General features: G+C 42.1%; 1 protein-coding gene across 1 annotated transcript; it reads left to right on the forward strand. All coding sequences in view use genetic code 11, as the record gives it.

Moving 5' to 3' along the window:
- Positions 1–751: 751 nt before the first annotated feature.
- EGR_00707 (Long-chain-fatty-acid--CoA ligase 5) lies at positions 752–6530 on the forward strand (the record flags this gene model as incomplete). Its single annotated transcript, XM_024489956.1, has 11 exons — positions 752–764; positions 884–1056; positions 1245–1344; positions 1565–1740; positions 1820–1852; positions 4363–4414; positions 4640–4719; positions 5417–5485; positions 5935–6152; positions 6226–6377; positions 6454–6530. The coding sequence occupies 11 exons, from the start codon at positions 752–754 to the stop codon at positions 6528–6530; spliced, it is 1143 nt and encodes a 380-aa protein (XP_024355359.1).
- Between the last annotated feature and the right edge of the window lie 3535 nt (positions 6531–10065).

Consider the following 10065-nt stretch of genomic DNA (forward strand, 5'->3'; position numbering starts at 1 on the left):
TTGTGCCGTTATGAGTTGGCTAGTCTTTGCATTTACTTCATTTGTTTTAATGGAACGTATAAAATGCTGTATCAAATGTGGAAATCTACTATTTTTTCGGTGTGTTTTGATTTAACGAAGAAGCATGTGGTTTAATTGAGTTCTAGGTTGCCTTTATCGCGCTTCCTGCCCTGTAGCATAGAACCAGAACTTATTACTTCCGATTGTGGTCTGAATTTTGGCACAGTTTGGCTGCTAACCCAACTTTATCTGTCTAATAGTCATTTTAGTGGGTTCAGTCACCTTTTTCGGACTTCATCATAATTTCTATAACACATTTCATTGCGACCCATTTACTTGATTGTTGTATTTTAAGTCGTCCAATAGTTCATTTTAGGAATTCCGTGAACCCAAGTTACGCAAGGATCTGGTTACTCTATCCCTTGTTTCCATAGAATGTTTTTTATTTGCCATCATTTGAGATTCTGCTTCAGTTGTAGTGCTATCTTTAACTTGTTGTTTTCTATTTTAGCATTCAGATGTTCAAGTCTTCGAGTAGCACTAGTTCTTATAAACCCGGTATCCAAAATCATGCTTACACTTTAGAAGTGAGTTTTGCCTTTACGCAACCCCAAAAGTTAAATTAATCCCGCTAAAACCATTTCTTGCTTAATAGGGTGGAATTCGTGTAAACCCGTCCTATAAAGATTGTGTTTTGCCCAATATTCTCGGAAATGGGTCCAAATGTGTGCATGATTTATTCAAAGAAGCCATGAGTTTGGGAGGTAAGTAGCTTTTTTATTCCCTGCATTGCCAAACAGAAGAGTTGTGTTGTTGCCTTTGTTACGGTCTTGTTTTGTGTAAGTTTTCCTAGTTTGTAGTCACTTTGTTCCTTTTTTATAAGGCGACCGTCCATTTCTCGGCACTCATGTCACTCCTACATCTCCTTATGTTTGGCGAACTTTCAACGAGGTCTATGTTACCGTTAAGAAGTTTGGCTCAGGTCTTCGGACTTTAGATTCACTCTCCTCAGAACCGTTTAAATGCGTCGGGATTTATGGAAAAAATCGACCTGAGGTAATGAAAATTCTACTTGCGGTTTCTTGTAATTTAATCGAGCTATGTTTGTATTGTGGGAATATTAATGGATACACCCAGTAATATTACACTCTCCCTCGATATCGCCTCCAGGAATACTTTTTTTATCCCACCACAATTTGCCTGGAAATCACACTCTCCTCTTTACCTACTGTTTTCGATTTCAGTGGTTCATCTCGGAGTACGCCTGTTTTTCATACAAACTTACCACAGTTCCACTATTCGATACGTTCGGAGAGGAGGCTTTACTGTACATCTGTAAACAAAGTAGGTTCTTAGTTGTCTGAGCTATGGATCCAACTCCCCTGAATGGTACACTGGGTCATTCTCTCGCCTTATGCTTCAACATTTCTTGGCAAGGCTATCTTCTCGCCTTGAATTTACGGCTGCATTAGGGTCATTGGCGGCTAACTAATCTAACGAAAGATGTGTTGGCTAGTCTCCAGCGTATGACGGATTTGCATTATTATTGGTTTTTATTTTCTAGCTGAGCTCTCTGTGGTGGTGTGTGACACGGCAGTTCAGGCTCTCAAACTGTTGAACTTAGCAGAAACCATTCCTTTTGTTAAACACCTCATCATAATGAACTCTGACGACGATCTCACTGCACTTAAGGCGAGGGCCGGAGATGGCATTCAAGTCTTCACCTTTAATGATATTTTAGTAAGTCTATGAAAGTGTGCAGTTTTGCTTATTTCCTGACCTTCACTTTTTCGTAATGTTTTTCTTTTTAACCTTTTAGATTCGTGGTGAGGCCTCCCCTCTGGAAACAACGGTAAATTCGTGCTTTTCCCACTCTCTTACCATCGTAATTCAAAGTCTGGTTTTGCACGACCCTATCCTCCACCTCTCGCGTCCTCCCTCCCACTATTTTTAAGGCTCCTACCATCAACCCACTGTCTTCCATTGTGTGCCCTGGTTGGTTGTTTGGTCTCAAGGACGTAGAGTATGACGCCACGCGGGAACGCACGGCCGCGTGTGTCCGGTTTGGACAGATACATCCGATGGGACTGTTGGCTGAGCTGATTTTGGCGCATTGGGCTTGTTCCCACACGTGGGGTTGACTCAATCTGTTCCAGATTTCGAATTTCCAATATTTACAGGCAGTTGCTTGAGAGCTTTCATCTCCCTTTCCATGCTGCCTTGCTAGTTTTTAGTTGAAGTTGTGATGCTCGGACAGTTTCCCTTCTTTCCATCTTTTAAAGGTGATTTCTACTTTCTCAGTGTTCGTTCCCAGCCAGCATGCATAGGGCATTTGGATATGCCCATTTTCCCCATGTTGCTGTGCTAGTTAGGCTCCTCATTTAGTCATTTTTACTGGGTTAAGTTGGGTGACTTCACTGTAAATATTTAGTGCCTGGCATGTACTAACTCATTAAGATCAAAAGCTGGTCTGTGTTGGTATATGCCCTCGGTCGGTCTGTCTGTCTGTCTTTGGAGAGGGTGCTCGCATTTGAGAGTAACTATATTTATATATACGTAGGTTCTGTGTTTGTTCATATTTGCATCCTGCATTGGCCGTTTTGTCAAAATTATGATGCTTGTAGAAATTAATTCATTGATGCCATTTGAAAAATTTCCAGTTCGCAGATGGCTCCCGTTAACGTATGTCGGCTCTGTTCATTCCTTGCTTCGTACTCTCCTGTCACTCCCCATTTCAAGATCTGAACTCCACCCTTTCTACCTCCTTCCTTTAGCTTCCGTCATACACTGATCTATGGTGGCTAGAAAGCTAACCAAAATTTATCTACCTTCACTATTTTAGTCTTTGGGGAACTTGTTCACATGGAGGAACAATTGACTCGCCTTATGTGAAACTCCACTAATTTAAGACGTTCTGAGTCGACATATGTAGATGCTTTTGGAAACCTTCATCACCCTTATCATACTGACTTAGCAGTGTTCCACAATCGTAACGCTACTCTTCGTCAAAAACGTCCATTTAGAGGCGTCTTTTTTTCCCTTTACTAAAGTCCTCTTTGTTTACTGCCAAGTTTTCCAAATGCCCCCCCCCCCTCTATGTATGCAATTTTGTTTCTTGGCGTGCCTCTGTTGTGCTTCTTATGGTCGAATGCTTGAGTACGTTTCCAACTTTCTGCTGACTTACTGGGGTCAAAAAGTCCGCCATGGGAGATCTTGCCTACGCAGAGGCTGCGTAATCAGCTTTAAAACTTTCAATTCTCTGCTTCAATGTTTTTCATCTATCTTTTCATAGTGCCCCAATGGGCTTTGCATTTATTTTTAGCTTCGGTTTTCTTTTACTTTAGTGGTTGCATAATTTAACCTGTCTTGAAGCTTCTCATTCAAGCTCTTTCTTCAAAGTAAATTTGAAGAGTTTACTGGAACTTTTTCTTCGAGAATGCCTATCTGGACTTCTTTTCACACCAACTCTGCTTTAGAAATGCTTACCTATTGCCGCTTTGCTGAAGCTTTGCTTTTGTTTGCCCTTGGATAACTGGGAATTCAATCTCTAATGTTTGTGAATTTGAGCCTCTTGAAGTGTCGCATGCTTATCGCATTCAATTAACTGAGTCTTCCATTTAGATCTTTTCGTTGACCTACTGGGTTCAGAAAGCCTTTCAAAATTTGCCTACATTCGCTCCATTTTTCTGTCTGTTTCAAACTCTCACGTTCGTGGTTCAATGTTCGCGTTGTGGTCATCGCTCCTCTCATGCATTCTGCTTCCAACACGGGTGTGGTGATTCGCATCCTTCTTCCGTGGCGTTTCGTATTTACACCATTCCCACTTTATCACTGAAATTCCATTAGTGAGATGAAATTGTGCTCTTCCGTACTTTCGTGTCTTGTTTTTTTTCTTGCTTTGCACACATTAACGCCGTGTGCGATGGTAGCTCTCATCTCTACGCGATTCACCACGTCTCCTTCCACTTTCTGCTTATAATTTCGCGATTTTGCAGGCATGTGTGTGCGTTTGAGTTCACCCACTTTGTTAAAAGCAATTGCTACGGTTTAATTACTACACGTAAGCTGGCGCCATCTACTTCCCCGTGCCTTGTTTGCGCAGCCTCCTTGGTTTTGGAGTTGTGCGGTTCTTCCCTCTAAACTGATGTGTAAGGGGAAGTTTTGGACCATGACAGCTGAGTATTAGGCTGTCACCTAGTCCCATTTCACTGACCCACTGCAGGTCTGCTTTCGAGCTTACGAATCGCGAATTATAAGGTTTAGTGACTACCTAATCCCCGCTCTATTAGCCAGCCTCCAACGTTAAACTGGACTATTAATGAGTTTTTTTTATCAGATCATTCATTTTTCTGTCCTCTTTAGCCCTCTGAACCAGACGACCTTGTTCTCATTTGCTACACAAGCGGCACTACTGGTACGCTAAGAATTTTCTTTATTAGCTTAATCATGGGGTTGTTTGTGTAATGTTACTGAAAGCCCTGTCCGATGAGCGCAGTAGTTCCTAGTTGTGTGCACATCCAATAATATTATTTCACTTGCTTACTGTGTGTGTTCTCCCGTTCAAATATCTTACCATAGAAACTTTGTTGCGGCTTTATGGGATTAAAATTGATGCATCATCTCTTCCTTTCAATTTTAGGCGTTCCAAAAGGTGTAATGGCTACCAATCGAATGATGTTGGCAAGCCTAAACAACAATATTCTTAACTGTGGTAGAGATGTAAGTCTTATTAAGCCTTCTAGAATATGAAAAGTGTCTCTTTCTTTTCCCCGTTGTCTTCATCATTTTTGGGCTTTTATGAAATGGCAAATTCTTATCCAATTGTTCGATGAGCTGGATGCCTGGCTTGATTTCATTTCGATGCTTATCCGAAGAAAATTGGCGAAGCTTATGAATGTGTTAATGTTTTGAATTTGTTCACATCTACCCATTTAACTTTCTTTGCTGCCATCCAGCCTATGGGTGGTCACAAAAAGAAGCACTGAAAGCTTATGGAGTAACCAAATCTATCCATTTCTATTGTCCCACTTTGAGAATAATTTCTGTGCTGCATTTTTACCCGGTTCGTGAATATTTTTCCACATTGTGATTCATCAGTGTGTCTTTAATCGTAGATCAGGAAGCGTGTGTGTGTATGGGTGCATTTTTAGTATGGGCGTTTGAGTGTACTTTCCCCTGCAATTTTAATTCGCCTTGTCAATTCTGGAAAAAACAAAATTATCACTACATAATGCCAGTGGTTCTGGGCTATCGGGGTGTATAAAGTTGCCCACTGATTTTGGTCCTTCTCGATAGCGCTTGGTCTACCCCTTACCGAAATAATGAGGGGCCACTTTTCAGCAATTCATTGTGTTTATTGGCCCTCAGACCTACTTGTGACAATGAAACCCACTAATTTACTCCCTCCTTCTTTCAGATTATAACGGAAGATGGAGTCTACCTATCTTATCTTCCCATGGCTCACATATTCGAGCAAATGTTTATCGTGAGTCAATTTATGATCCCATTCCATTAAATCACGCGGCCTATTTGCTGCCACGCGTGCTCCGGCGGTGACTCCTTTAATCCCTTTTCATGTTTGCTTATCAAGCGTTTCACCTTGTGTTGAGGCTCATTTATACAAACAATTAACCGACGTTTGGCATGCATTTTCAATGTTGAAATTATTAACTTGAATATACAGTTATTTGACTTCGCATGCGGCGTGTCTCCTCCCTCCCCCGTCGCACATATTTATGTTTATAAAACTCACTCTCTTCCTGTTATCGTATGTTTGTGGGTGGAAATCAGGTAACACTTGTTATCAGAATTCTGACTTGACATTGGTTGTAACAGGGGTCCTGTTTCTTCGTATTCTTCTCTTTGCTGAAGGCTTCGTTGCCTGATCAAGTTCAATATCCAAGGGTCTCATATTTTGTTTGGTCTCTTCCACAGCTCCTCACGATCTTCAATCGAGGCAGAATCGGTTTTTACTCGGGTGAACCGCGTCTCCTATTTGATGATGCTAAACAACTGAAACCCACGCTATGGACCGCAGTACCACGAATTCTGCTGCGAATATATGAGGGTGTTCAAAAGAAGATTGAAAATTCTGAATTGAAGCAACGCCTTTTTGCCATGGCCGTTGCATCAAAAATTAATCGTGTGGACAAGTATGTAGCTTGATGCATGCTGCACGGTAGGATTAGAACGTCAACGTTTGCTTACTTGAAGTCCTTACTGTAGATTCAACTTTTCCAAAAACACGATTTGGGATATGCTGTTCTTCTCCAAAGTTCGCGCCCTCCTTGGTGGTCACGTTCAGGTTATTGTTTGCGGTGGAGCTCCGCTGCCCCACTCACATCCTTCGATTCACACGTGCGGCCTTCTCATGTTGGGTTTGTGCCAATTTTCAGTATTTGTTTCCCTTACTTTTTTTTATTGGCTTGGTGTTTTGATGGCCTTGCCTTGTAGTTACAACTGTCCACTCTACCTCGACTAATGCTAGTTTACCCTTTTTTTCGGACGTCACTATTGTTCATTCTCTTTAGCCTTAGTCAACCATATATGCGCATTATCACAAACACCATAGTGTTTCTTTCGCAAAGGCGACTGATCTGATAGTAAATAGCAAAAATGCTGGTTAATCATGAATCGTTTGGTAAGATTTTGCTCCATAAACAGTCAACACGCCATAAATCGTTTTGAGTTACGAAATGTATCTGAATCGTTCATTTAATGGTATCGTATTCTCACCGCTTCATTATTGTGAAGGTTCTTCTCTCATTACTAAAATTTTAGTTATTTTACTGTCTTGATTAAAATTCCATCTCTTCACTTACTCCAGAAAGGTATTGCGTTTAGTTGCAAGATTGGAAAAACTTCAGATTTAGTTGGTAATTAATTTTAAACCCCGACACGGCATTTCGCACCCAACCCACAGATGGATGGGCGTTAACCAGTAACCATTGCAGTGGGCATATTCGATGCCTTGGATTTTTGGGATCCGAATCTCCTTTCCTTATGGCTATTTTATTTGCATCAATGGGGCGATGGTGACATTGCAGGCTTGAGATTTGCGGTGATATATGTCTGGAGATCGGAGTAGTGTGAATTTAAGGGAAACACAAGACATGGTCGAGTTTTGCTGTCGCAATGAGGGATGGCACCAAATATATCAACTACCGACACATTTCCCTCCTCTCTGATACAACGTGGGTGCTTGACTCTACTCTGGAGTTTGGTTTAATTATTTAGGTGTTGCTTTATCCATATGGTATTTCTTTGATAACTAACCTGAATAATCAAAAGGTGGGGTGAGTAGGGTTTTATGTTTCGTCGTTTTTTTGTTCCGACACTGGCTTTCCGTTACCATTTATCCAACGCGATTTGCATTTCTGGAGTGCAATCCCACGTGTAAAAGTCGCGAAAACGGTTTTGTTTGCAGACCCGGGCGGCTTCTTTCTCCCTCCTTACTGTATGTATTGCTCATGTGAATGAAGTCTTACTGTCTTAGAGATGAGAAATTTCCGGCATCTAGGATTTCTGTGTAAAAATTACGTCCTTTTTTCAGCTTCCCTCAAAGGGGGTTCTCCCTAATATGGTATTTGAATTGCGAATGGGGAGTTGAAACGGGCTCACGCTTCGTGCTTAACGTCTCCTTCCCACTAATGAGTAGTTCTGTGCTTTTCGACCGTTTGTGATGGCTCTCCGAAAGGTGGTATCTACTGTAGCCTTTGTACGTGTCCAGAGCGCTGTAAACAATTTTTTGATGCGAAGGTTTGAAATCACTGATGCAAATTCCCAGAAGAATAAACGCTAGCCAAGTTTTTGTGCGGTTGAATTTTATCTTCTCAATTTAATCGGAAAAAAAGAGCAGCTAGGAATGCACCACTCTTTCATTTTTTTCGTAAAGCATGATATTCATCTCCAATTTTGCTTTACCCATTCGGCTTATTCTGTTAATGGTAGTCTTTAAAGTTTTTTCAGATCAATAGGGGCGAAGAACGTTTAGAGGCGAGATACTTGCTTTATTTGGGTGTTATGGAAGTCACTGGCTCATCATTTTGCCACGTAAACTCTCACGTTTCCGCTTCACCTTGTCTTGCAAGAGGAATCTTGAATCGCAGCTGGAGGAAGGGACAGGCGTTCTGGACGTTGTATACGTACCCACAGCACAGTGACTCGTTTTTTTTTCCAATTCCGAGTTTGGAGCTGATTATTTGGCATTAATATTGTCTCCTTGCCCCTACTACCAGCTGTTTTCGACCCTCTATGAGTCCCCTCACCTCGAAATGAGTCATCGTTGTCCACACTGCTGAATGTCATGCAGTCAACTTTATTACCTGTCCTCGATCATTTAAGCCTAGAATGTACTGACCATTATTCCCCGATCAGGCTATTCAGAAAAAAATGCAAGGTATTTAAAAGTCTCTCTGGCCGTTCCAATGCATTGACTTCACTGTTTATTGTTTTCTTGCCAAGCTAACGAACCATCGCCTTGAACTGAAATAAGTGCTCTATTTCTATGCCATTCTGATTCTTAACGGACGTTTTGATGCTACAGTGCTTCTCATTTCCCCTCTTCGGTACGCACCTAGAACCACTTGTAAATTAACTCCCGTTTTTTGCCTGCATATCCTTTGAATCTCTCTACATCTCAGGCTTCCTGTACTTTGTTTTGCTGGGTGTTGTGTTGCCCTGGCTGACTCATTCCACCCATGCCGATGACGCGGCGTCGAATAGATGGAGTTGGATTAACTATCCATGACCATCTGTCATTTGATGATTCTGCCAATGATATGGAGGCACAGTAACGATTTGTCTCGGTCGGCCACATTCGACTACGTGTTTAGTGATCGTGTCTTTATAACGCTTACGCTATTTCTGCAGGTCAATGACTGGAACTGGCGTCATACTTCCCGCCACCGGCGTAGAGGTCGAACTGCAGGTGGCTGAAGTGGCCGCAAAGTAGCATAAAATAAGAACGACCCGACTATTACATTCAAACATTCCTTACTCATACACGTCAGTAACCTAAAGACAGCTATGTCGAAGTCTTACCTACTGATTGCTCCGGCTGGGAACTCGACAGGACCCAAGCTCGTGCATATAAACGACAATTGGTGACTCTGTGTTCAGATCATGATTCCTTCAAAACTTAAACTATCACTCGGAGAACGATTAAAGTTGATGAAGATTTTAATATATTCCGCCTGTTCAGCCACTCGTGAAACTCGGCACCATCAACCAATGGAATTGCTAATAGCGTAGTAGATTTCCACTGTGATGCAGTGGAGGATTCACGTTTGATTCATGATTAAAGGTTGATCTTCAACTTCCCAAACCGATTTCAGGAAAATTCAGTCACTACCACAGCTTGACGTTTCCACGAAATCCACAAGACCGCACTTTTGGGGAGACAGTGAAGTCCCTACAAATGCACTTTAGTGAACTGTCGTCTATTTTCGGTATGCGATGCAAACGCTTGTAACTGGTTGTGGATGAGGCTGTTGGTTTTCTGATTCACGTTGGGAGAGTGAACCGCGCATGCCAACAATTCAATTTAAAGTTTTAATCCGTCGATCAGTTCAAATTGCTCACTTTCATCTGCTGTCTTCAGTTGTCCAAATTTCCAGCTTTTCGTGCCCGGTTGCTGAATCTTCTGGAAAGGAATCAAAATGTCACGTCCGAGGCAGTTGCCAAGGCGTTTTGATGCTTAATCAATCCGCATCGTGACACCACCTTGAATCAGTCAGGGAACCGAGACAACTCCGAGGTCGATGCCGCATATCATCCCAACCATTCCACCCCACAGAAACCCAATTTGTCCAACTCTAGCCGGCATCTCAATGCCCTACATTCTGCTATCAAGAGCGAATAAACGCCTTCCTCTGCTAGCACCATGGGGTTTTGCATATTGTCAAATGCTGCCCCCACAGACGATATCGACGTCGCCGGTACAACACTGCTGATTGCAAAAATGGATACTGTCAATGCCATCCCCATCCGCTTCCAACTCAGGCACCCACAAACACAGTAAAATCAATCAGAACAAGTCAAAAAGCTTTTAATTCACCCAACTTG

The sequence above is a fragment of the Echinococcus granulosus genome (assembly GCF_000524195.1).
Source record: "Echinococcus granulosus chromosome Unknown EG_S00003, whole genome shotgun sequence".
Lineage (NCBI taxonomy): Eukaryota > Metazoa > Platyhelminthes > Cestoda > Cyclophyllidea > Taeniidae > Echinococcus > Echinococcus granulosus.